The 27,639-nt window shown below is 36.9% G+C and overlaps 2 protein-coding genes across 5 annotated transcripts in view; both read left to right on the top strand.

Moving 5' to 3' along the window:
* The window catches only part of LOC134755650 (uncharacterized), a 276,948-nt gene extending 257,418 nt beyond the window's left edge, over nt 1-19,530 (top strand). For 3 of the 4 annotated variants that reach the window (XM_063692177.1, XM_063692179.1, XM_063692176.1), the window contains exons 7-10: nt 8,518-8,762; nt 14,416-14,500; nt 15,730-15,966; nt 17,600-19,530. In XM_063692177.1, the coding sequence (XP_063548247.1) occupies nt 8,518-8,762; nt 14,416-14,500; nt 15,730-15,966; nt 17,600-17,715 (683 nt within the window). In that variant the 3' untranslated portion in view covers nt 17,716-19,530. Of the gene's footprint in view, nt 1-8,517; nt 8,763-14,415; nt 14,501-15,729; nt 16,111-17,599 lie in introns of all 4 variants that reach the window. The other variant, XM_063692178.1, reaches the window with a different exon arrangement.
* Nucleotides 19,531-21,073: 1,543 nt separating this feature from the next.
* Nucleotides 21,074-27,321, top strand: LOC134755698 (intraflagellar transport protein 74 homolog). Its single transcript, XM_063692246.1, has 10 exons — nt 21,074-21,236; nt 21,886-22,012; nt 22,794-23,031; nt 23,466-23,662; nt 24,247-24,423; nt 24,764-24,889; nt 25,355-25,456; nt 25,772-26,077; nt 26,429-26,653; nt 27,076-27,321. The coding sequence occupies exons 1-10, from the start codon at nt 21,130-21,132 to the stop codon at nt 27,286-27,288; spliced, it is 1,818 nt and encodes a 605-aa protein (XP_063548316.1). The 5' UTR covers nt 21,074-21,129; the 3' UTR covers nt 27,289-27,321.
* Nucleotides 27,322-27,639: the final 318 nt, after the last annotated feature.

The raw sequence follows: 27,639 nt of genomic DNA, 5'->3' as shown, positions 1-27,639 counted from the left end.
ATCCGCTGCTTTAACTACCATATTAATAAATATGCAGTTAAATATTACTTACATCGAAGTGGTCTTCACACATAAAAACATTTGTATGCGCTAAAATGCTCTTTGGGTCTCTTCGCGCTAGTTTTAACCACATTTTTCTTTTTTTGGGATTCGTTGGAACTGAAACAATCAATTTATCTGGATTTTTTATAGTCGTACTTGAACATTGCGGCACTATACACCATTTATATACCATTTTACAGTGAAATAATCAATTCAATGCACATAAACCATAAGATTTACTAAGGTCATTGACTGAGTTTACTCGCGTGTGACGTCACACGTGTCACGTGATTAGCCCCTTTGCAAAAACAGCGTTTAAGGCGCGTTCAAAATAAATAAACTTTAACATTGTTTTTTTATATTTAATACAGGAAATTTCACGGAAATATCAATGTAGTGTAATTATTAAGTCATAAACCTTCAATTAAAACCATTTTCAAAAATTAGTCAAATAGCCTGTTATTTATGCAGTAGAGTTTGAGTTAAAGACCTCTCTTCCTGACTGTATACTTAACTAATTCAGGCCTAATATACTGGTTTGTTCATGGAGAAGTGGCTGACAAATCCTATGAATAATACTACAGTATTTTAAGCTCACGATAATCGACCTTAGCCATTAAAACATGGTGTTTTTGCATGGTATAGCTAACGAATGGATAACGAATTCGCGGATTCACGATTTACAAAACAGTGACTTAAAAACACTATTTCGGTAAAAAATAAACACATTTTTAACCTATCGGATTTATTAGAATCTAAATAAGTATGATATGTAAAATGTAGATAGTTTTAGATACGTAAACAATAAGCTACGTATCAGGCACGTTCTAATTTTAAATATACCTATATGACTTTTCCATGTATGTATATAAGTATGTATTTATCTATATACGTATGTATATCATCCCCTAATACCCATAGTACAAGCTTTGCTTAGTTTGGGGCTAGGTCGGTCTGTGTAAGATTGTCTCCAAATATTTATTTATTTATATTAAGTGAAGCCCTACTCTATTAATCACTTCACCCCAGGTAGCAGTGACGTCAGCGACGTCATAATGACGTAATTTATACGTCAAAATGATGTAACGGACGTCATAATGACGTATAAATGCTACCTGGAACTTAAGCAGTACGTAAATAAATATTGGTGGTAATTAAATCACAAAGCTGTTATGCATAGCGACTGTTACGTTTTTTGCTCCAAATTATTTATATATAAGTTACCAAGTAGTTAATTGCAAATAGGAGGAGACCGTTTTTTAAAACCAACACAAGTTAATAAAAAAAAATTAAAAATCTGCATGAATAACAAGTTTAAAATATGACAAAAACTTCTAGGCAATGAGTGTCTCGTTTTTGCTAATATGTTTAGATACTAGAGCGCCATACGTATAGGGTCCAAGATTTAATGAACATGTGTGTATTTTGGGTGCTTCCGCATTATCGAATGTGTAATAGGTTTTTTATTGACCTTACGTCTGTTAACTTCACTTATTTTGATAAGAAACTATGATCGATGATCGAAACTATGACGAAAAAATGTGATCCTACCATATTGATTACACATAATCGTTTTGTTTTTCTTTTCTTTCTTTTCTTTATAAAATTAAAAATAACTTTTAAATGCTAAGTACACAGTAGCTTCCAGCTTAATATCTATTTAGCAATTATCCACAATGTAAAGCAAGGTTTAGACTAGCAAGAACTTATTAAATCACATTTAATGCATGCAAGTTCTTGCTAGTCTAAACCTCGCTTAAAGATTGTTCAAGAAGCATTTTTTGTTATTAAATACGCTACTGTCAAAAAGCCATTGATTTATATAAAATATATGCAAATACTGATTTTACTTTGATTAAATTGTCATAATTACAAAATCTAAGTTTCCATTTAAACAAATGAACTATAACTTTTAAAACTAAATCTAGATCAAGTTAAAAATTGCAGCAATTTGTTGTCTGTCCCATTGTCATAAAACAATAAGTTCAAAACATTGTTTGCGACAAAGTAAATAAATGAATCGGGAGAAATATCACAAGACCGGTGTGAGCTGGCATAAAAGGCACAATAAATGTCATAGCAAATAAACTACGCAATGTAATCAGAGACAGTGACATACTGGTCATGACAATGTAAATATTAAAACAGGAATAAGTCCTGGCTCTGAAAATTTAAACCAGCTACTAAATACATGACTATTTTCTCGTACGAGACCAGAATAAGTACATCTTTATTTTTAATTTTAAACCAAAAAGCGCGTGAAACAGAGCGTTAAGTTATGCCATCGTTAAAAAAAATATTGAAGTCTAATTCATAGTAATCAAGATATTTATTCAAAATTTCGCTATTGTTTTACGATAGATACTTTTACTCTTAAACAAATGTCTCTATCCATCGAGTGTGTTCTTACGTATATGTATACAAACGATCAATCTTGTGTGTATTGTACAAATATTACAAGGACTCAATCAAACGTCACGAGTCATCACCTATCCAATTAACATTGAATGGAATTGAACGAATCCAATTCTAAAAAGGCGTACGCGCTTAAAGAAAGCTACAATACATACGACGTTTTGTATGTTCCCGGCCCCAACGCCGAATATACCAACAATGATACAGTTACCTTGTCTCAAACCTACAACGATATAACAATAAGCCGACCTCCACACCTTATCGTTGAAATTAACGAATATATAATTATGAATACATTCTCACGCAAAACTGGCACTGTACCGATCTGGACCTTGACTTTATTTAACTTGAAATAACTAAAAAAATAGTGAAATAAAACTATGAAAACGGATTATATCGCGTATATTGAATTTATAATACATCCCGACGTTTCGAACTCTTTACAGCGTTCGTTTTTTTTATCGCGTATATATATATATCTTTACTTGAAAAATAATTATAGTGTATAACTAGCCTTATGAACCGATTTTGCATGTACAACCAGCCTTAAAGTTTGTAGTCTATGATTGTTCATTATTTTAGTATGTGGGTATTTTTGCATTTTGTAATTTTTCCTCAGTCACCCGTTGACCACGAACGCTGTAAAGAGTTCGAAACGTCGGGATGTATTATAAATTCAATATACGCGATATAATCCGTTTTCATAGTTTTATTTCATGAGTAACTATCGCGGTAACCGAAGACAATATTAAAAAAATAGTGTAAAAACTTAACTAGGCTGTAGGTAATTAAAAATCAACTGTACTGATCCACCTTTGATGTATTTATATGAATAATGGCTAAGGAAAAGCCATGGAAAGGAAAAGTTTTACAAAAGACTTTTTTTGCAATTTTATAGATGAATCCAGGTAAAGATCCTTGAGATTTAATCTTGAATGAAGAATTCACTTAAAAAATTGTTAACTAGGCGCCTGGTTAAATATGTTAACATCGTCTATAAATAGGACCTCTTCCGTTCAAGTCAGTTGTAAAGACACAAATATATGACGGCCTTAAAAAGAATCATCAACTGGTTCCCAATAATAGTCTCGTCGAATAAAAGTGAACTGGTTTTAAAAATGGCAAGGCTGTAAGTTGGACGCACTATAATTGCCCACAAGTCTTCCGGAATTGGTGAACAGCTGATAAATGCAGATGCTCAATATCAATACCAATTTAAATATGCCACAGGAGGCTTAGAGAATCCGGAAGCTATTTCTACATCTGCTACAGCTGTGGTTATATTTAGGATGCGCAATTTTATAACAAACTACGGATCTGATTTAGTTCTCAAGGCACGCAACCGCATCAAATATGCAGGGGCTCACTCAGTAGTCTTTATTGTGCAACAATGCAATCTTCCTTCGATCTATGTTGTATTGTACCTCATTTCAGTCTTGACCATTTCTAACCATCCATATTGCCAACTTAACAACTATCAACATTGGTTTTGCCGGTATCTATGGGAAAGAAACCGCACAAGATTCCCGTGATTCCGGATAAGATAGGTTCCTAGATTTCCTAGTGGTTTCGCGGTCTGGTGCCGTTTATCGGGTTGGGGAACTCAAATAAATCTAGCAGCCGATGTTTTCTATTGTAAGTCGTGACACTGCTGTATGGATGCCGTTTTTGTAGATATTAGATCCTAAATGGCGGTGTCATCGAACTCACCTGATGCTACTGTTTCTCAATCGATAGTTTGAGGCGTGATATCGATGCAACTGGCCTTATCGATTGACTGCTAAGTGCGTGTAATCGATAGGCCACGCTAATGCTTCTCACATTAAGAGAGAGAGAGATCGTCACGATATTATCTTTGCCTCATAAGATCATTTAGGGCGGCGGGACCTTCAGCCTATCACTATCGCTTTTAGTGATAAGTAACGCGCCTAATATTAAATGATACTGATCTATATAGGTTAAATAAGATTTGTAATTAGTCCGGGAACGATTTTCAATGCCACACCACTATTGTTAAGGTGTAAGGGTAAGGCTGCATTTTTTTACAAGGCCATCTCAGTTTTGAAAAAAAAAATATTGTCTGTAAAGTCGGTGTACGGACGATAATTTTGCGTGATAACGTCATAAGAAAACATTGATGAAAAGGCCGTAACGTTCCGTGGCCGTAAAGGTCCACAACGTGACACTTTTTCTTGCATGCTACCGGTGTTCATCGATTACGTTATCACGTCAAAAATTGTCTATCCATCTGCAATCTTGAGAATGCAAGTAGAGCCTTAGAGCACATTTACATTCATGCTCGTTTGTTTACTTACCGTAAAAACTACTGTTTTCAACACTTCTTCATACACACTCCGACAAATTTCGATTTCATCATGAAGGTCGTCGTATTCGTGACTTAGTATGGCATAACTAGATCACCGGCTCGGAATGGCACCGTTCGGCGATACCCATTACTGCAGAATTGACTTCGGGGGGACGATTCCGGTTTAACGGTTTGAAAATATTTTGTGATTGATGCTGACGAAATACAATCTGGGGCATTAGCCAAGATGATATCGACAAACTCCAAAAATTGCTACGAAAAGCCACAAGACTATTTTCATTCAAACGAGGAAATGCCGCCAGCATTCTTGGACTCTTGGTGCAATGCCTCAAGGGCCTATTTTAGATTTAAGCTAGTTACTAATTTAGTATACTAGTGTATTTTTAAAAGAAGTACAGGAAGAAGGAAGCTAGCCTGGATGGATAATATTAAAAGCTGGACTCATATTAATGACGCTGCCAACCTGAACAGAATGGCACAGGATAGGAATAAGTTCCGAGAGATGGTCGCCGACGTCCGACGAGGACATGGCATAAAAAGAAGAAGAGAGATTTGTACAGTTACTGTAATACCTCCTGTATATATTATATCTATTATGTAAATAAATGAGTAATACTATTTTTCACACATTATTTTAGTTTCAATTAGCATCAACGATTGGCATCTTGGCTAGGCCACCTGCCGGGCTAGTACATAATTGGCGCGAGAGTATCTCGCCGGGAGATAGACTACCCGTCCCTCTTTATTTCATACAGTTAGTAAAAGGCGGGTAGTCTATCTCGCGGCGAGATACTGTCGCGCCAATCATGTGCTCGGCCTACTGAAGTCTTCTCATAAGGCATTTCAAATCAAATCAAATCTTTTTTTTTGTGCGCGTGAGATGTTTGATGACACGACTGAAGGTCGTATCAAAATAAGAAAAAAAAACTAAATCAAATTATTAAAGCAAAATTGGCCTCCACCGAAACCAGGCAATTGAAACATTAAGATCGTGACCGATGTTATGCAAAACAGAACGACAATAAGAAGCGATATCAAAATGGCTGGTTGGCGCAAAAATGGAGCAACCAAGAATGAATCTTTTGGTAACAAGATATTTAAAATAGATACATTGGTATTCACGGTGTGTGAGCTAATCTAGATTCTAATCCTGTTGCGTCTACGGAATTTCCACAAGTTTGTAGGGTTTTTTTTTTTACATCTGGTAATGTTATTTATTTGTATTCTACGAAAATACTGGGTGACATTGTTTAGGTGATACAAGATATATGTATGCGTTTCTACTCATTTCTCTGATCAACTTTTATATTATAGTACCAACTTTGAAATTCCAAAAAAAATAACCTGATCGCCATACAATTGTCGAGTTGAACTTTAGTACGAAACACCACATTTTTTTAAATTCAGGTTTGCTCTCGTAACAAAAGTTGCTCACAGTAATGAAAATCATAATTTGCCTAGCAACCTCATACTTTGCATTCGGTGACCGTATTATGTGAATAAAGTTAATGTATAGCGCTTAAAAAAATATGCTAATGGCAGCGCCAACAGTCTCCTTGCCACAGTCACGGACAGGGTAGACGGCGCTTTCTGGCAATATTGCATGTAGAAAGCGTGTAGGCTATCTACATGCTTGTGATAGAATAAGTTACATATAACATAATTAATAGTATCACTAACATAGGTTAAACATTTTAGTAATAAGCTACTAATACATTATGGAAATTTATATTCCGGAATAAATGATTATTTAATTAAATTTAATTTAAAGTTGAAATGAAACATTAATAAAGCATGAAACTTAAAAGGCACGTGTTTTAGTACTTTTTATATTCTTTAAACAGTTTTGCACAACTGAAGCCAATTTAAAATTTGTGCTCATTTTCAATTGTCTTATAAAACAGGTCTTTTATTTTTTTTATAAAACTTAATGGTACTTCGTTAAACCAATTTAGATCAAAATATCATTAATCTGCTATTATTTAACTATAGGTTATTTTATCTGATCTGATCAACCTTCAAAATAGAACAACTTCCTGAACCAAATGAAATCACTAATAGAAACAACTGCTAATGAATTATATCACAGAACCAAATGCATTATTATAATTGGATACGTCCAAAGGTACCATAATGCTTACAATGTAATAATAGTGGGTATACATTACCCAATATTACTTAGAGGTTTTCTTCCGCTTTGTCAAATGTTCAATCTATCATTATATATTTACTTTTAAAAGGGCTTATCTTTTAAGAAGTTATGACTTTTTACTTATAAACAATTTGTGTTAACAGGTGAGCTATCAATACGAAACATAATAAGTATTGGTTAGTGCCGCTTCTTTGGCGTTTGAGTTAACAAGATTTTTGATGTGTTTACAATTATAACTAGTAAAGCTATTGTGTAAAAACTTACATGAGCTTGTGACTTTCCGATTTATTCTGTTGTTTATTACACGTTTCGTAAAATAGGTGCGAAACTTGTTTAGGGATTAACTATGTCAAATGTCAGCAAAACTCTTTATCATAAGTGAATCTTACGTCTACAATATGGTTTACAAATTATAAATTAACAGCATGGGCAATGGCACATATGTAGTTATTATGAATTTATGAACCATGCAAATCGAATTCGTGATCTGTTGACGCTTCGCTTAATAGAGAGTGTCATTAGAAAATCATATTTGCTAATCGTTCTGACATATAATAGAACCGCCCTTAAACTATCGACAATCTGACATTAAGGTGTCAAAAGACAATGACCCAGAATAATGAAAGAACCTTTAGCTAATAACTACACGGGCATCCTGACTAAAGATACGACCCGACGTGTACTTAGTGTGTGTATATGTCGTTTTGTAGTTGAAATGTGTAGGTTGATTGTCGTGAAGCGGCATGATTGCCATCCGATGCATCGTCACGAGAATTCACTTCGCTTGCTGCAAGCATTTACGAATTGTACCGAATGCTTATTGGGTTTGGTAATACTGTGAGTACTTGAGTGGTTCAAAACGTGAACGTTTAGGCTATTTTAGTATATAGTGCTTAGGTATTAGAGGTTAAATTGTTTGGAGCAAAAATACTTGATTAGTTTTGTGTTTCGGGTACTGAATAGTAGAGCAGTTTTTGCATGCTTAAAAGGTGGCAAAATTCAGTAGTGTACTTGTTAGGTTATTTTTCTTAAACACAGGCGTTATCTAAATCTATTAACCTTAAGGAGTTAACACGAACTTCTTATGCGATTACTATTCAAAATTGCAAAAGAGTCCTATGTAAAACACTTCATTCAAATAGTAAAACTGATAATTTCAACCAACTCTTGAGTCTTATTTGGGAATCATGATAACATGAATGTTTTGATAGCCGGGCGTTTTGTTATTATGTTACTTGCATTAAATGTCATTCATTAAATAAATAAATTCCAGTTAGTTATGGGGCCGAGTGCCGTTTAATTAAACTTTTGTAAATATTGTTGAGAGATTTAACTTACTAATTCATATGTGACGTTTTCAACCAAGTACCCTTTTGGTTGAGAATGGCACATATAGGTACTAAGAGCCAGTTGCAACAATTATAATTGATGGACTGATCAACATTAGTCAGCAGTGAGTTATAACGGCGACAGACAGTTTGGTGCAACCTACCCTTATTCAGCGAAAAGATGGAAATTCTGTGATAATGTAGTGTCCCTAAAGGATCTGTGGAATATTTTAACAAAGAATTCTTCATTCCAGTCCAACGCCCCATGGACATCAAGAACCGTCCGCGCATCCCGATCCCCGACGAGGACCCCTACAGCATCGCCAGCTCCAACGCCAACTCCGGGTCCTCAGGGAGCTCGGGCTATGGGCTGAACGGCCACGGTGTGGTGGCTGCCACCAGGGAACAGCTGATGATGCAGATGGGACAGCGGCGGGGGGACAAGCCCCCGAAACTGCCGCCGAGGGAGAATGGATACGGGCCTGCTGATATTCCCAAGGTCAGTTGATTTTCATACATAAGCTAACGTATATATAACATGTTAGGCCTTGGTCTCCAGTTGATGCCAGAACTGTCATTTTACTTTTCAACCCATAAACTAGCTTTGCTATTGGGATTAGTCTGATATTCTCATAATGCTTTCCTCATATTAAATATATTAATAACGGGTCACTCACGTGTTTTAAGTCGAAAACGCTCGACATGTTTCACTCCGTACCGAGGAGCGTCATCAGGAGCATTTTCGACTTAAAACACGTGAGTGATCCGTTATTAATATATTTAATATGTCTGTGTCTCACGGAAGTTTTGTTATTAAAAATGCTTTCCTCCCCTACAGTGACTGGTAAATACCAAATGATATTTCATGCATTAAGTTCATTTGTGCAATCCACGTTTGAAACCGCAGCCTCTGGTTTGATAGTCACAGTCACCCGTCACCTCGTTCACAAACATTACCGAAATTCGTACCCAGGACCACAAGTTTCATATAAAAGTTAGCATTTTCGCTTGAAGGTTCATTCTGCTGCATAACCTAGATCATAGAATGCAGTTAAATCCGCTTTAAATTGCTGTACTAATAATTTTCTGATCACTTAAAACGGATGTTACCTTTTCTGGCTTCTTAAACCGGCTAGCCTTACAAACCAATTTTAAACCCATTAATATTACAGAAAAGGCAAATTGGTGCTAAATTGAAAGGCTAAAAAATCCTTCGTGATTTTAACTCATCACATTCGTAATGCGGTTGCCTTTAGATAATGCACTTGGAATAAAGAAAATAATTTATTATCAAGTGAAAATTGCTTACGAATGTGCATCGTAATCATATGGCTGTCGGTTAGGCTTTGTTTCTCGTTTGGTTGCAACAAAAGTGAGATTGCATTGAAAAGTCCAGTGGATTTATTATGGTTGCGTTATATCATGTCATGTAGTCACTCTATCACTTACTAGTTAAAACGAAACAGCCACGATGAGAGACAATAATAACGTGACTGTCATGGCCCGCACAGGATAAACGGCGATAACAGTTCATTTTATGAACTGTAATAGATGTCATATATTAAAGAAAAAGTGACGAAGCCCTCCAGTGGTGAAGGCCGGCCACTTTTTCTTTAATATATGACATGACATATAGATCAGTGACGAGAATATGCATTAGATAAATATAACCTAATTAGTCTGAAAGAGGGAATGCATTTGCCAGCATTTTGACTACTCTTTCAGGCTAAATAAGATGTTTTCTATGTACAGTCGCCATCAGATATATCGGAGCGGCCAAGGTGCTCACAAATATCTGAACACGCCTCTATTGTCAAGGCGTTAAGTGCGTGTTCAGATATTTTTGAGCACCTCGGCCGCTCCGATATATCTGATGGCGACTGTACTAAGTTGCATACTTATACACACCGTACCGCGTTTGAATATACGAAGTTAAAATTAGCCAATTTCCTAAATAGCACCCATAGTAGATTTGAAAAACCTCCAAAAAACCTTAAACAATAAAATGCTATGGTTTCCTCCCTGCACTTTTCAATTTAGAACTAGTTTTATTTTGCAAGAAACGCATTTTTAGGTAAGACCTCTTAGGTCAGTGCTAAAAATAGTACCTGTGGGGGAGTCCATGTTTCTACAATCTACTGCGTTTTTATGCCACTGCTTATTATGTCACAGTTTGCGACTTGAATACATTTATTATTAATTACCAATCGAAATATATTCTTTTGTAGTTTGTACACTTGTACAATATACCAGCACAGTACTTAGTAAGAATAAAAATACGGCATGTGAATTCAATTTCTGATTGTCTTTTTTGATACCTACCTTATTCCAATATTGCTCTTAGCACAGTCATAAAAGTAACCCCTTACAATGCTATTAGCAATACTGCATATATAATTCAAAATATAAGTTTAATGATGTCCTTGCATACGAAATTACAGATTTGCAAAAATCATACCTAAATAAGCTCAAACAATAAATCCTCGGAAGCTCTTAAGCAATGTGAGACCGATCCTGATTTAATAAATTGATATGGGCTTCATTTCATTTTGATACGAACTTGGTTCGTGTTATCACTGCCACCACCACGCAGGCATCTCACGCGTACCAATAAGTGCAAACGAAATGCCTTATGAGACGACTGCATTTCGCCAGAACCAATCAGCTTGAGCCGCTAAAGCTGACTGGTGCTCACGGTCAAGGCTCGGGTCCGGTTATATTTCTAAAGTGTTTACAAGTACTTGGTGCAAAACCTTTTAATTTCGGTATCGCTCTAAAAACCGTTATTTTGAAACCTGTCTTTAAAAGAACATTTCCATAAAGTTCTTGTCAGATTAATCGGTATAGAACAATAAAAACCGGTTTCTTCCTATCGATCGATCCTATCTTGTCGATGTCTATGTTTACGTGGCACACCACCAGGCCGGCTGGGCGTCTCGTCGCTCATCGAATAAACCGGTTCTTTAGGTTACAATAAACGTTCGCGTTCTTATGAAAATTCGGTGGAAAACCGAAATAAACCGGCAAATACCGGTATTTTATAAACCGGTTCCGAGCCGTGCTCCGACCTTGTCCGTCAAGGTCGTGTCAAAATAAGATGAAAACCATTTCAAATTGTTGAAACAGAATTAGCAACGGGCAATTCTGATCCAACAAATGCATTAAAGGCCGATAAAACTGATTAAGTAATGCAAATCGAGTACAAAAACGAGTCAACTGACGTGATTAATGATCGTTGAATATGAAACCGGAGTCCCAAAGATAGTGTGCATTGACAGTGACATATTTGAAAGAGTATCAAACAAAAAGTTTGTCTTAAATCAATTACATATGAATATTGGTTAGAGATTAGAGATAATTGAGCGTAAAAAATGCATGCGACTTTTGAATCGATGAAATGAGATTTTTCGGAACGACGTAATATCGCAGTTTCCGTGAAGGAAAACACCGTAATGAACAAAAAAAATATGTTCCAAAATCTAAACAAAATACGACGCATTGCAGTCGTTCAGCAATTATCAGTATTCCGCAGAATAGATACAGTAAAGGGTTTGACCTCATTAGCGGATGACAATCATGTGGTTTTGTGTGTCACTATTTTAATACTCACATGGATTTTTAGTATATATTTAGCTTAACATAAGACAGAAATATAGAAGGAAAAAAGTACTTAAACAAAGTTCATGATAATAAATAAATAGATAAGATAAAATAATATCAGCATAATTATCAGAACCACACACTACAATAGCAAACTCAAAAAACAAAGACACCTACCAAGTAAAGGTTATCTTAAAGCACGTACTTTTAGATAGCAGTTGACTAGATATTGTAAAAAGTCGTATGGCGTAGGCGCCGAACAATGATGTTATCGCATGTTGACTGGATGCAACTAATGCCCATATGGACGTCATATAAAAGGATTTTATCAAGGCTGGAAAGTTATGAACGCCCCCCGATATCAGCGTTTCTTTAGCTTGTGATTTTAAGAATACATAATATATTCCACTAGACTTATATTGACCGGGATATAGACCGTGATTACCTTTTGTATTATTCCCGGTCAATATAAGTCTAGTGAAACTAACCGTGAATCAGTCAAAACATAATATGTTTATTATTTGTACAATTTGTTACTTACTTTTGATTCTATATATTCTAACCAAACTTTTGTGAAAAAGCAACCCAGCAAAAAGAAAAAGTGTTGTCAATGGATATTTAATTTAGTGTTGCGTTTTCGTACAATAATTCTATTACCTCTCATACATATGTTTTTCTCATTAAAGCTTTGACAGTGACGTTGTGAGTCCCAAATTGCAAACTTTCCAGCATCTAGTTGACATATAATGCAGTTTTTGAAAGTATTCGACAGTTATTGTTCCGCCATAAAGTTTTTGTCCTTATTACTTAGGTAGTTAAATCAGACCATTACTTAAGTAGTTCAACGTTACAGCGTTTAACATAGTAAAAACGTCTTTGAAATGTTCTTAAACGATATAAAACGATTCGAAAATTGAAAAGCCCTTTTGATCACAAATCCGATATATTACCTTGAGTGATTTTATAGATAAACCAATTGATTCCATGGCCGACGGTACGGTCACGACGAAATGACGATGCATGAAGGCCCAGAGAAAGCTAAAGACGGGAAAAAACGGGAGGCGGTCAAAGATATTTGCTTGTCATGTTTAAGTTATCTCGACGAAGGATTAATTCTAGTTATATCTCAATAAACAGGGACGTGAGAGACTGTAAATAGAAATTGATGTCGGTAAAGCATAATCACTTAACAGTGATGTCTTATCTTCCGAATGAAATCAGAAGCATGTTTGATAACTTTTTCCGTCTGAGTTTTGTACTGTGTAAGTTTTTAACAGTTCATATCTGTTGATTCAATACAGATGTGTTCAAGGGCTGGTATGAAATGAATACAATGATTATTGTTACCTATTATGTATTTTGTGTACATGTATTTTGTGGGTTCCTGGGAAGTATCTAAACTCGTAGCACATGCATTCATTAGGTACTCCGTTACGATGACGATGTTCCTTGCAACCAACAGTGGCATAATATTGAAAACTCGCAAAAACAAATACAGATTAGCAAGTCTCTTATCAGTTGAGCATAGTTAGATAGAAAAAATCATAGTGTTTAGTATAGAGTAATGGTAAATAGGTAGGTATTCGGTTTTAAATAGCTCTTAAAATATTTTGACGGTCATGTTATGTTAGCATAAAATAATTTTGCGCTTGTGTCTTATGTTCAATCAACAACTGTTTTAAAAATATCTCCGCAATTCTCAAGCTATTTTCTTCAGTGGTTCAAGGCAATGGTAATAACAGGGCCTTTTTCAATCGTATCCGACGTGTCAGGATAATTGGTAATACACAATTATTCCGAGATATAATGCGGACCATTATGCCATGAGTTTACCTTTAGGTGGCCGGGTTAAAGTGGGACGTGACTTTAAATTGTTGGACAATTGGACGATTAACACAAGTAAAAATATCTCAGGAATATCGTCATAACAAGTAAATTAAATAAAAAATAGTTTGTGATAGGACATTACTTAAAAAAACTCCTGTATTTCAAAATTGTAGTAATTTATAACTATTAAATTAATTATAATTAGAGTTTTGAATGATTCACGGTTAGTTTCACTAGACTTATATTGACCGGGATATAGAGAAAACAAAAGGTAATCACGGTCTATATCCCGGTCAATATAAGTCTATTAAATTATACTTCATGGCCATTTGAGTATATCCAGAAGTTTTCATTTAGTGATTTAATTTTCTCTTTTAAAACCAAGTATAATTTAGGAGGAATGTTTTTGATTTGTATTGTCTGAGTTTTTAATACGCCCTATTGGTATATTTTTAAGAAAATTAAAATACTATAAAATATTAGTTATTAATCCAAGTGCGGCGAAGCCATTAAATGAGGATTATTATGTATACGTTTATATATATATAGATAATGTATGCGTATGGTGAAATGTAGGCAATGGTGTCATTTTAAAACATATTAGTTCTAATTGAGACAATTAACTACTAATAGTTTTGTATCCAATTCAAATGTATAGGCACTTTACTAGATAAAAACCATTTATATTTAAGCAAATAATTAAGCCTATAATAATTTGTTTTCAGCCTGATTACGACGATTTAGAGGACGGCCGCCTGCCGCAGCTTGCGCGCGGCAAGTCCGACAAGGGGAAGGATAACAAAAAATACGGTAAGGACACTTTTACCCAATCTGATATTTTACCAAACTTTTACCAGTGAATTTGTTACCATATAAGTACATTAAGAGGTAGCGATGTAGATAATACCATAGCAAAGTCATGCTAAACAACTTTCACTATAGAGCCAACCCTCTTTTAAGTTGTCCTATAAAACATTGACATATGAAACGGCAGATCTTTTTAGGGTTCCGTACCCAAAGGGTAAAACGGGACCCTATTACTAAGACTCCGCTGTCCGTCTGTCTGTCACCAGGCTGTATCTCATCAACCGTGATAGCTAGAAAGTTGAAATTTTCACACATGATACATGATGTATTTCTGTTGCCGCTATAATAACAAATACTAAAAATTACGGAACCCTCGGTGGACGCGTCCGACTCGCACTTGTCCAGTTTTTTTAGTAAAAATTTTTCAATATGACCTACGTATTCTAGGCTAGAAAAACAAAATTATAAACTGAAATGGATGTCATATATATTCCTACTAAAGAAAAAGTGACTAAGCCCTACAGCGGCGGGGAGTTTAAAAAACACAAATCAAAACATTTTTTTAAGTTGTAAAAACAAAATTGCTCTTGATTTCCTGCTCAAATATAAGAGAATAACGCCGTGTTCAGATATTTATGAGCACCTTCGCCACTCCGTTATATCTAACAACTATTCTACCTCCATTTGTTTAATTAAAAAAAGCGATAATTCCCACATTCGCCTTGGCACGTGTTCCCAAGCTGATTGTGACGAGCACAATGGGTGTCGCAAACGCTGACATTTACCATATCCTTGATATTTGTTTGCCATTTATACTGGAGGGTAGGTCTGCGATAACCGCGATATTAGGCAGTAACAACTTTTGGGAGCTATATGTACCCAACGTGGGGTCCCTTTGTTTGACATAATTATTGAAAATCATAATGTAATGATTGTCATATTATCATTAGTCATAATTCCGAAACCGTTAACTTTTCAGGATTTTCCTCGGGTTATCCTAATAGATAGGTTAGGTTAGGTTAAAATCCTGTTGTTACCTCTATCCAATTACCTTTATTATTTTCTTTACTTCTATTGTAAACTGTGTGAGGTGTGCAATAAAGAGTATTGTATTGTATAGGTAGGTATATATGGCTAAAATATAATTTTTTAAATTACCCAATCGTGTAGTCACCGAGTCAGACGTGTAAAATAAAAACGTTTGCTCTAATAAACCGTTTCTTCCATTCCAGATGACCCATACTACTGCGGCCTGCGCGCCCGCGTGCCGAACTTCGTAAAAACCAACGGAAAGCACATCCTCCCAGCCATGACCGAGCGCCTCACACTCAAAGACGCGCCCGTCCCAAGCAAGCGCTTCAGCGTTGCTCATGCGCACCCAGCCTTCCCGCCGCATATGGCCCCGTTCGCTCATGCCCCAATGCCACCCCAAGCTCTATGGCATGCCCGTTCTTACGAAAGCGGAATCGGTGCGTACGGTCCAAGGAAAGAGAAACTCATGTACCAATTCTATCCCGACAGGGAGCGCCGGCTGCGACCGCTCGTCATCCAACAACCCCGCTAGTGTACATAAAGACTAACCCGCACTTTGAAGGCTCTTCGCTCCAGTCTTGGTATTTAAACGACATTTTTCTGTTGCTTAGCTTGACTTGCTTCAGAATGCGTTCTTTCTGGGGCGTAGCTATGTAGGCCAATTCGTACTTATTGTGACATCAAAATGATATCTAAATGATGTCAGTCGCTCACACTAATACAATATGTACAGTCGAGACATTCTCGGTGAACCACTTTAGATTTTTTTTACCTCGATCCTTACGAGCGAGCTAAACTCCGGCTCCCATAGAGTTAACCAATTACGACCAATCAATAATGAACAGGTAATGAGACAAACAATAGGTATAAGGACAGTTTATTAGTTGTTCTTAGTTTGCAAATGCCGTCCGTCACAAAGACAATGAACGGTAATAAACTTTACCCGAGCTAACCTTTTTCTTTCAACACCCACATTTTTAAGTGCCATGCTATTGGTCATCACTGTTATGCTATCGCCTGATCGTCTGCAAGACGTTTAAACGATTTTTGCCCTTAAGTTGGGTAAGTCCCCGATTGTACCTACGAACGAAATGCACGCGCGACTGACATCATTTAGACATAATTATGATATCACAATATAAGTTTAAATTGGCATCAAGGGCCTGTTTACACATTGATTAGTGTTTCAACAGGCCCTAAGACGATCGTTTATCGCCAATCGCCAATCGAAATGTAAAAATGTATCGGAATGACAGCGAAAGAAGTCACGTGATCATGTCCATACATTACTGAAGTTTCGATTAGCGTTACCTATAAACGAATATTAGCTAGCCCCACTGGTCACTATGGCACCTTTCGTTTCTTTGTCTTGTGGGAGCACTTGGCACTTTTCAATGTTGTTTTTCTACTACGTTTCTGACTTTATTGTTCTTTTTTCAAAAACTTTATCTTTGCTTTTTGTGTAAATCACTTGTCTTTGTGTACTTTTTCTTCACGTTACGTTCCGTTTCTGTACTTATATAATTGTATGTTTCTCTGTGTTACCTTTTGAATAAAAGTACCTATAAGTGTATACATTAGTAGTAGTGCATATTTTATTCTTTAGTTAGAATACCTGTAGCGAATTAGCCAATGCCTCTTTACAACGCGAGCTTTGCGTTAAATTTTTTCCATTTTCTGGTTAAATTGATATTGATAATTATCCAAACATATGCTGTTTTCACTATTTTTTTGTTGTGTGACACAAGTAGCATAGACACGAACGCACTGACTCTGACATGGACACTTAGATGACTTATAGTCGAAGCGACGGCTGCATTTTTACCTACCTTACTAAACATACATGACAGTAAATGCTCTGTGAGACTATTAGTTGTTTTGTAAAACTTTTTGTTGCCTTCCAAGTCAAAATGGATGGAAATATTAAGGTATCACATTCTTCGTCTTTAAAACGGTGTTGGCCTAGGGAAGATAAATTGGCCTGATAGTTAAAATTGGTAAAAATGCACCCGCCGTCGGCACAGTCTAGCACGTAGCTAGCACTAAGACTAACGACCACAATCCTTTCAGATGGAGAGCATTATGACCCCTATGCGTTGTACGGCCGTCTGCCCATGCCCGGCCGCGGCTTCCCTCTCCCTCCGCCGGCGCACGCGCGTCACATGTTCATCGGAGAGTGGGACTAAAATGCACCTTAACCCCAACACAGTAGAGACATATTAGCTTGTATTCATTTATAGTTTATGCGGAAAAAATGTGAACTTATTTTTTTTTGCATAAACTAATAGCCACCTGATTACTGCCAGGTCTGCGAGTAGGTATTGTTACATTGATGTTGATGAAGGACACGTGTGGCAAATATAAGTTTTTTTATATTTATTTTGTGGACAAGAATGCTTTATATCAATGTGACTGTATCTTTGATCTGGATCTAGAATGAACGTTTTTGTAAATATTTACATTGTTGTAAATTTGTTTGTACAGTAGCGTAAGCTGTATTTTAGATTCTTTGTATTCTGTTGCGTTTTTTTGTTTCGGACAATAATGCGTCCTTGGCTTTAGTTATGTTAATACATTTTGAAAATTTTTATTCTATTTTATGTATTATCCATTTTGGAAATAAGATAGAATGTATCTAGAGTAATAGTTAACAAGTACATGTTGACAGAATATTTTCTGATACATTAATTTAAACTTACTAAAATAATGTAACAAATCACTGCCACTTGATTTTACATTTCTATATTATCTTATGAAATGTTTTATATTTATTAATTAGGTGTCAATCCTAGTCAAAAACTGGGTTGGGAAAAATTAAAATAAACACAGGCGAAACAAATGAATCATCGTGTATTTCAATATAACAAACTAGGGCCTCAAAAGCATATTATTAACATGAAAAGTTTACCGTAAATCGAGGTTACAAACAATTTTATACTCAAGTGATAAATTGTCAATTATACCTATTAAATACATAATTTATACGCCCAAAAATAAAACCATTTTTGTTCAATTTGTTTGTAGAAACCTGAAACTATCCCCACAAGTTGCAAAGTAACCCCGGTTTACAGTACCTACTATTTTGTTTAATTTTGTATTATCTTTTGTAAATACTTTTCTTATAATATTTCTGTTAGCAATAATATTCCCTAAATATTATCTAAACACCCATAAACGTTTTCCGGGTTTTCCTTAGTTTTCGCCAATACTCAATATAATCTTATATTCAATACCAACTTAGTTTTACGTATTGAATTACTCGATCGGTATAATTTATTGTAAGTTTTAAGCAGTGTATGGTTGGTTATGTTTTAAACTATTGTTAGAAAGAAGAAAAGAGCGTGTACCTAGGCAATGTAAATCCTACCTTATGGAACATAATTTTAAATTGGTAGGTAAGCATTATTGTGTTCAATGAAACGTAAAAATTGCAGTCAGCGCCTGGACTATACTGACATCCTAAAAACAGACGTTTTCATTATGATGTTGCTCTGGCGCTTAAAATTACTGTAGATTAAGTTTTCATAATTTTATATCCAATATTTTAAGATAACTTAGAAAGTTTGAAACTGGCTATACATGGTCAAGGTATTTAAATTCGTACCTTGTCACAGTGACAATAGTATGAGGTCCATAGCGACTTTCATATGATTGTCACTATAAAATTACTGTACGTTTGGTATAAAAAATCAATTTGTGCATTGTATTTAGACTGTATAGCTTTTTTAAACTGACATTAAATTTGTACATTGAAAATAAAAGTTGCAGGTGCTACTCTGGTTACCATTTCGTATCTTATATATTATTGTAGATAATTAAATAAAGATACTCCTTTTAATGTCACAAAAGACGAATGCATTTTTTCCGCATACGATAGAAAATGTGTAACAAACTCGAATTCTGTAGTATAATAATATCAACATCCGAATTATATAATGTTAAAGAGGGTGTTGGTTTGAGTAACCTACTTATGTATCGATAAATAAACAATTATTTTTAAATACTGTTTTATTTTCATCATCATCATCATCATGTCAGCCGATAGACGTCCACTGCTGGACATAGGCCTCCCCCAAGGCTCGCCACTCCGACCGATCCTGTGCCGCTCGCAACCACCGAATTCCCGCGACCTTCACCAGGTCGTCGCTCCACCTCGTTGGAGGCCTACCGGCAGTTCGTCTTCTGTTTTATTTTATCACATTGAAAACTGAACCTATTCCTTGCGCATGTAGGTACCTAAAGTAAGTTGTGTATTGAAATACATATGTAGATTTTGTATTGATCCTTAATAATATTAACCTTCCAGATGTGTGTTGTGGACAAAAATCGTAGGTTCAAACCTGGTTGTGCTAAATGTATAGAGCAGACAAAATCGTTCTCGAAAAAATGCAAAAAGATAACAAAACATTTGGTGGAAAAGATATTAAATTAACTCACCATACTTTAAATTAGCGACACAAAAGGACAAAATGCATTTCCTAAAATACACTTAGGTAATTAAGTGTGATGAACCGATGAACAATAAACATGTTGCAAAGATATTATTTTACCTTCTGATACAAACCCAAACGACGACGCGTATTGTATTCATTCATAGTTGATTTATCAAGCAGTAACCATAGTGGCTAACAAGCAAGTTGTGTATTGAAATACATATGTAGATTTTGTATTGATCCTTAATAATATTAACCTTCCAGATGTGTGTTGTGTACAAAAATCGTAGGTTCAAACCTAGTTGTGCTAAATGTATAGAGCAGACAAAATCGTTCTCGAAAAAATGCAAAAAGATAACAAAACATTTAGTGGAAAAGATATTAAATTAACTCTGTGAAATAGAAAATAAATGAGAGTTTTGAATGATTCACGGTTAGTTTCACTAGACTTATATTGACCGGGATATAGACCGTGATTACCTTTTGTATTATTTGTGAGCTCCCGATATTTCGACGCAGTTACATGCATCATGTTCACGGGTGAACGGGACGGGACGGGGGAGTCACCCGTGAACATGATGCATGTAACTGCGTCGAAATATCGGGAGCTCACAAATAATACAAAAGGTAATCACGGTCTATATCCCGGTCAATATAAGTCTAGAGAAAATAAATGCTTCAATTTTTTTGCAAACTATACTTAAAGCGACACAAAAGGAGAAAATGCATTTCCTAAAATACACTTAGGTTGCCAGAGCTCGAGGGAGAGGAGTGTTAGGGTCGGCAACGCGCATGTAACTCCTCTGGAGTTGCAGGTGTACATAGGCTATGGAGACTGCTTAACATCAGGCGGGCCGTATGCTTGTTTGCCACCGACGTAGTATAAAAGAAAAAAAAGGTAATTAAGTGTGATGAACTGATGAACAAAAAACATTAAACAAGTTACAAAAATATTTACCTTCTGATACAAACCCAAACGACGACTGGTGTATTTTATCCATTAATGGTTGATTCATCAACTGTAACCATAGTGGCTACCTCCTAAACTCCTTTTCAATATCCACGTCACAACCATGGTAACCATGGCAACGCATAAACAACACAGCCATTGCGCGTGCCACAGAACATTACCGTAAAAAACAGTGTTCGCTAATAGTTTTGGTCAATATGGATTTTTCTGACGGCAGTGGAGTGGACAGCGCGGTTCGGAGAGAACGGCCCCTGTCCAGACGGGGATTTAGAGAATATAGTAACAGTGGTTCTGCTGTGGCAAGGTACGATAATATCGTGCTGTTTTGGTGATCTGCTGATTTGAGTTTAATTTTATAGGTGTTAATTGTAGTCTGTGGATTTAGATAGATGAATTAGAAGTTACCGGTATCCTAGAAAAGTAGTTTAGATATGCAACAGTGTACACACGGTTGCTAGATGTGCGCAGTTGCAGTACAGTTTACAAGTTGCGATGCAATTATTTCAAGCTATTAATTTAGTCTAGTTTAAACTTGTGTTAGATGTTATTTATACATGTCAAAACCAATAGAAAGGACAGATGGATAGATGATTTTCACAGTTTTATAATTTTTCTATAATATAGATTGATAATTCAGTGAAAACGGATTTATGTGTCTGTGTAGCACATTTAAAGTAGGCTACGACTTTAAGTTAGGCTTTAGTAAAAAGCCATTGAGGTAATATGTATAAACTAGAGGCGGCCTGTCGAAGAAAATGTTTCCGCACCTCAATGAAGTGCATGCACTTCATTGCGACTGGCTAGCTGCGCTTATTATTTAGCTTAGTGAACGACGTCAAACGCAAAATGGCGGACACCTCGCGGACACAATTTGTTCTCGACAGCTTGTCTATACATATATGTCAGTGAACAAAACACAAAATGTATTTTCACTGAGAGTATGTTGTGGACAGAAGTGGCAGCATGCGTCCGGCCTCAGCGTATCGCGGCGGCACGGCCTCTCGCCTATCCACAGCTGCGCTCGGTCCGGCCCCGCCGACAGCTGGCCGACAGTCCACGGCTATGACTGGCTTTTCTATGGTACGAGTATATTTATATTTCATGTTTATAATTGTGATTGTTTATATTTATGATTTTCCGACATGCCCACACTGTATTTAACAAGAGCGCCTGCCAAATAAATCTTTGCAATGTTTATGGCGGGAAATGTTGCTGATTCGCTCCGTACAGGCGGTAAAATTCCTTGATTTATATGAAAATCGTAATTTCCACTTGCCTTAGATAAGGACATCTGTAAAAGAATAACAACAAACAATCGACGGTTTTCATAATGATGGAATAAGTAAGTTTAATGAGAAGACGGAAAGATTTAACTTTTATCTAAATGGAAAAGTCCAGTGTAACTTAAAATATTTACAACAGGGTCAGGGTATTACATTGGATATTGAACATCAACATATCGCCGCTATACTTACTCAACCTCGTATCTGCAACACTCATTTGATGACAAAAACACCCGTATTCCGAATGAAAGAAAAGCGACATTTCCATCAAATGATTGTTGCAGAATATGAGGTTGAGTAAGTAATCTTGTTCGTTCCCCTTGCCGTGGAGACTGCTGGGTGCTGGTGCGCGGAAGTGAAAACTTTTCTCGGGGAGCTGGGGCGTCGCTTGCAGGAGAGGGGTCTCGATCCCCGCTCCGGGTCGTTCCTAGCGCAGAGGTTGTCCATCGCGATTCAACGCGGAAACGCAACAAGCATGATGGGCACCTTTTCGCCGGGAGCGATGCGGGGTGGGTTGTTCGATTAGTTTTTATAGGTTAGTTTAGGTTTATAAACTGATATATTTTTTCTCTCTAAAGATCGACCGGCCGATAACCCAGCAAGGCATCTCCGGTCTCCGCACGGGCACAGCCCGCGGGTTCCGAACCCGACAACTCCAGGACAAACGTTATTGGGAAGAACTGATGCAGGTCAAAGTGAGAGAGATGAAGGCTGAGATCGCGAGGCTGAGCGAGCAAGCTGATGCTGGGGAGAGAGAAAGGTCAGCGAAGAAGCATTACGAGAAGAGGGTGAAGGATTTAGCTCAAGAATTAACTGGTAAGACAAACTTTTCGCCATAAAATAAACCTAACCTAACCTATCTACAGGATAACCTTACGAAAATCCTGAAAAGTTAACGGTTTCAGTTTTAGGACTAATGATAATATGACAAACAATACATTATGACTTAAAACTTTGTCAAACAAAAGGGACCCCTCGGCAAAGACATAAATTAGAATAAGAAAATAGTTGATATACAAGAACTTATTGTCACATAATTAATATAATTATACACGACAGAAGTCATTTCATCATTGTCATTGTGTTGAAAATGTGTGGAGTTGTCCTTTATAAGCATGATGCGGATCAATTTGACTTCCTCGCCGAACTAGCTATTTCTGCTGTAAACTTCGGTTATATGCTGACATCTTTCGATCAGTTAGATCTGAATCTAGGATCGACTTCTGCTGTTGACTTCGAATCTTTTTCAGATCTACAAGGTCGCCTGTCAGACTATAACACGGCCATCCGCATAGCGAACGGCGAAGCCTCGAAGCACTCTGTTGAAGAGCAGACCAGGGAGCTGGAGCTCAACAATAAGAAGCTGCAAGAGGAGGTGGAACAGGTGTTCCTGGAGAAGCAGAGGAAGGAGAACCAGCTGAGGCAGTTGAGGGAACAGTTGGAGAAGGTTGGTGGATGTAATTTGCTATTTAAAATGAACATCCCTTTGTCAAACATTCTTATTAGGCAAATTGGAGATAGTTTGGCCTGTTTTTTCTCTAATAGTATATGCTTAACACCCTCAAATTAGGAAATCCGTTAGGAATTAAGTTCTTTAGACGCTCCGCCTAACGCTGCTACATATACATTACTATCAAATTCTTTAATTATTTTTATGCGTGGAAGTATTAGCCGAAATACTTACACGGCTGGACCTTGGGTTGTTCATGGGTACCAGTCGTGCACTGCCGTCTCAATGGTTTCATGTGATCTAGACCAAATTTGAAGACTGCTTGTTGGCTGCAATATTACGTAGGTAGACCAGCCCAATCACATCTTGTAGGTCAAATGCCTACATAATTGCTGTTCCTTGGACATTGTTTCGAGCTTTCGAGTCTTGTTAAATGTAACGGGCTTGCTGGAAGCTGGGCGAGCAACTGACGACTATCATAAATGTATCGTAGTAAACATAATAAGTACCTATATCGTTTAATGTAGAATTATATACCTTCGACTATATTCGGAGATCCTAACAGTCGTTTTTGTTTATAGGAGCAATCAACAATATCAAAATTATTATCAGAAATGACTCCCGAGCAGAAGGATCAGTATAACGAGCTGGAAGCCACGGCTGCAGCCTTGAGAGAGGAAGCTGAACACTCCAGGACTCAGATCGATCTGTTGACCAAGGAAAAGGATCAGTTCAGCAAGGAGATTTCGGGATCTCAGGTAGGTTTTTACTTCTTTTAATTTGACTGACTTTATCCTCCTTTCGACTTGAGTAACCAATAAATTAGATAGCTTAAATTTATTTCTGTCAAAATGCCAAAATCCGAAAGTTTTTGAGTGCCTAATGAAATACTACTTGTAGGACTTCAGGAAGTTAATTGCTTGAAACTTCTTTTGAGCTTCGTCTGAGTTCCAAGCCAAGAAACTTGAGTCGGAACGATTCACCCTTCACACACCCAATTCCATTTACACGAAACGAAGTAATCTTGCAGAATATGCATCCTTGCAGACTTACACTGCTGATACCTGCAGTGTTCTTATGAAACCTTTCTATTTCCAGATAAAACTTCATTTGCTTGAGCTGTACCGACGATTGGCAACCGCCGAAGAGAAACGAGACAATTTAAAGAATGAGATGAATAATCGCTTAGACCCACAAGAGGAAAGAGAAAAACTTCTGCAGCAGGCAAGTATATCAATAAAAATTAAAAAAAAAAAAAACATAAATTATCAACTCTAAAACCTATAGGTAAGGTTGAAAACTTGTTTTGGGTCTAAACCTTTTAAGGATACCTACGGGTTCAAACATCCATCCACCTGAATTCACAGAAACAAAGATGAGGATGTTCGCAATCACAAGAAACTAACTAGATAATTGCGCTGCGCTGGCTCAGCGACCCAAAGAGAACCTTGTCCCCAGACCACAGAGAACGTCACTCTTCACGCTAGTTAGATATCCCAAGGTCATTTTTGAGAGCTTCAGCACTCCAGTGACATCTATTGTAACTAGCCGGACGTGTTCCGCTTGGACACCCTCCATACGCTTCACTGCACGATTTCTTCTATCCTTTTCAGTTGTCTGAGTCTGGCTTTAAATTGATCCGAATCCTAAGGACTTTCAAATAATTTTTAAGTTTGACAAATATTTCAGGTAAGAGAAGATAACGCATCAATCCAGTCGCTAGACAGCAACGCTGCCAACCTGAAAGAGCAGATACGGAAGGTTCAAGAATTGATCGAAGAAGCAGAACAGGTAAGATTATTCCTGTGAAGCGAAATGTCACACGAATTCAAGTGGAGTGACATATGAAACGGAATGAGAAATAGGGAGATAAAATACAATACAATATAAATAGGAAATAATAAGTGTGTATAAGCGAGAGAGTAGTATGCTCGACGCAAATTGCCATTTTGTTGCACGAAATACCTTTGTTTTTGCATAAATAGACGTCGAGATCTTTTATCTCAATTTATTTAGGTACCCATGCTCTGCAATATTAAATCTGCATTTGTTTTAAGGACCATTTTTGTCATGATTGTGAACAATCACAAAATTGATGTTTTGCAGGACCTAGAGGAAGGCAACTCTGAGCGTCATCAGAAATACAGAGAACTAAAGAAACGAGAGGAGACCATGGACAATTTCATGACGACATACGAAGGAAACCTCATAAAGGAACAAGACCGGATCGAACAGCTGGAGAAAGACATAGTATTCGCTTTAGAACACAGCAGTTCTAATATTGACATGGATTTGAGTGAACTGGACTCTTTGAAGCAGAAGGAAGGGTATACTTCGGTGTATGATGAGGGGAAGAAATCGATGGAGACTTTGATGAAGGATTATGAGAGATTCCAGACTAATTTGAAAAAAGTAAGCTTGTATTGAGATTACTATTATTACCTATATTATAACTCGTTGCCCACCAGCCGTATTAAAACCATTAAAAATATCATTAAAGTTATTAAAGCAAAAGTCATTAAAGTTATTAAGTTGGAAAAGGCACTCAATTATTTACTGTGTTCTCGCGGAACATATCCCAAATTCGAAGCGGTTTTCCGTTGGCTGGCACGGCTTTTATACCTGGTGGGACCTGCCTCATTGTGGCTTTTATTACTGTGTTTGGATTAGACTGATATTAAATTAACAACAAAACCATAACTCGGTCAAGAGATATGTATAAATTTATCCAATAAATCAGACTATTACCCTTCCCTTCTTTAGGCTGAATCAACCCGCGAACGCCTAGCAACCGAGCTCAAAACCTTACCAGAAAGAACCCAAGCCATGCAAGAAGAGCTCATCACACTATCGGACTTGGAGAGGCTTCGCGACGAGGGCGAGGAACAGAAGAAAGCGCTGGAGACTGAGATACAGATGTTAAAAGAAAAGTTAGCACCCACGGAGAGCGCGGTTACTGAGGCTGCTAGTAAATTGAAGAAATTACAGGTTAGTTTACCTGAAGCTATGTTAGGTACAGAACAGAGGATAGGAATGAAGAATTAAGAGGAACAAAACAAAGCGCTGGAGGCCGAGATATAGGTGCTAAAGAAGAAACTGGCGCCCAGGGAGAACGCGGTTACGGAGGCATCTAGTAAATTGAAGAAATTGCATGTTAGTTTATTCAATACTTGAAGCTAATGAAAACGACTAGTTCTTTTTATGATTCTCGTCCAATTAGACGAGATTGAATTACATCTCCCTTTCTGCATCCAAAACTTAGCATAACTCCGAGTATGTATTTTTTATAAGCCTGTGGTATCCCACAGCCACCACCACACGGTGGTGGGCTAGGCTGGGAGACTGTTGGGCTGGGCTGGTCTCTTTCTTCCACGCATTCAAGCATGTACTTAATTTTTTTTTATTCACAGGAAAGCCTGAACGACAACGAAATGTACGCCAAATTGAACAAACTCGAAGACCAACTAGCCCAACTCGAGGACCGGAAGACCGTTCTAGAAGAAGACATAGCTTCCATAACCACGAAGGGCGATTATGAGCCTATAAAGAAGAAGGCTTTGGAAGAGCTGGCAGAGTTGAATAAGAAGATCATTGAGGATTTGAATTCTGGGAAGTCTTATTAATTATGAATGGTGAAAACGAATAAAGTGATCGGGAGCGTAAGTGCTTACATTCGCGACCCAGTTGCGTTCACTGACTGTGGTAGAGCCATAAGATGCGCATAGTCTCTTTAAGAATGTCACTGCAAATGCTCTTTTGAATAATTAAACAAAAATCAACCCTATCCGGATAATAATACGGTCCACTATCGCAATAAAGTTGTGGTGGTACTTAATGACTTTTGCTTGTAACCCGACGATATGTATAACATGTCCTCTGGCAATAAAGTTGGTTCATATTTGTATAAGTTGGACATGCCGGCCAAAACACGTAGGTACACTTCAAGGTTTTTAAAATAGATATGTTTACATATT

This window comes from Cydia strobilella, chromosome 3 (assembly GCF_947568885.1).
Source record: "Cydia strobilella chromosome 3, ilCydStro3.1, whole genome shotgun sequence".
Classification (NCBI taxonomy): Eukaryota; Metazoa; Arthropoda; class Insecta; order Lepidoptera; family Tortricidae; genus Cydia; species Cydia strobilella.
The sequence above is the reverse complement of the archived record's forward strand: the minus strand, read 5'-3'. Positions and strand labels throughout refer to the sequence as shown.

Excerpts from the sequence above, each read along its gene's own strand:
- LOC134755698 (XM_063692246.1), top strand. The coding sequence starts at position 21,130 with ATGGATTTTTCTGACGGCAGTGGAGTGGACAGCGCGGTTCGGAGAGAA. Across the intron at positions 24,424-24,763 it reads AGGAGATTTCGGGATCTCAG|ATAAAACTTCATTTGCTTGA; the intron begins GTAGGTTTTTAC and ends TTCTATTTCCAG. Across the intron at positions 25,457-25,771 it reads TGATCGAAGAAGCAGAACAG|GACCTAGAGGAAGGCAACTC; the intron begins GTAAGATTATTC and ends GATGTTTTGCAG.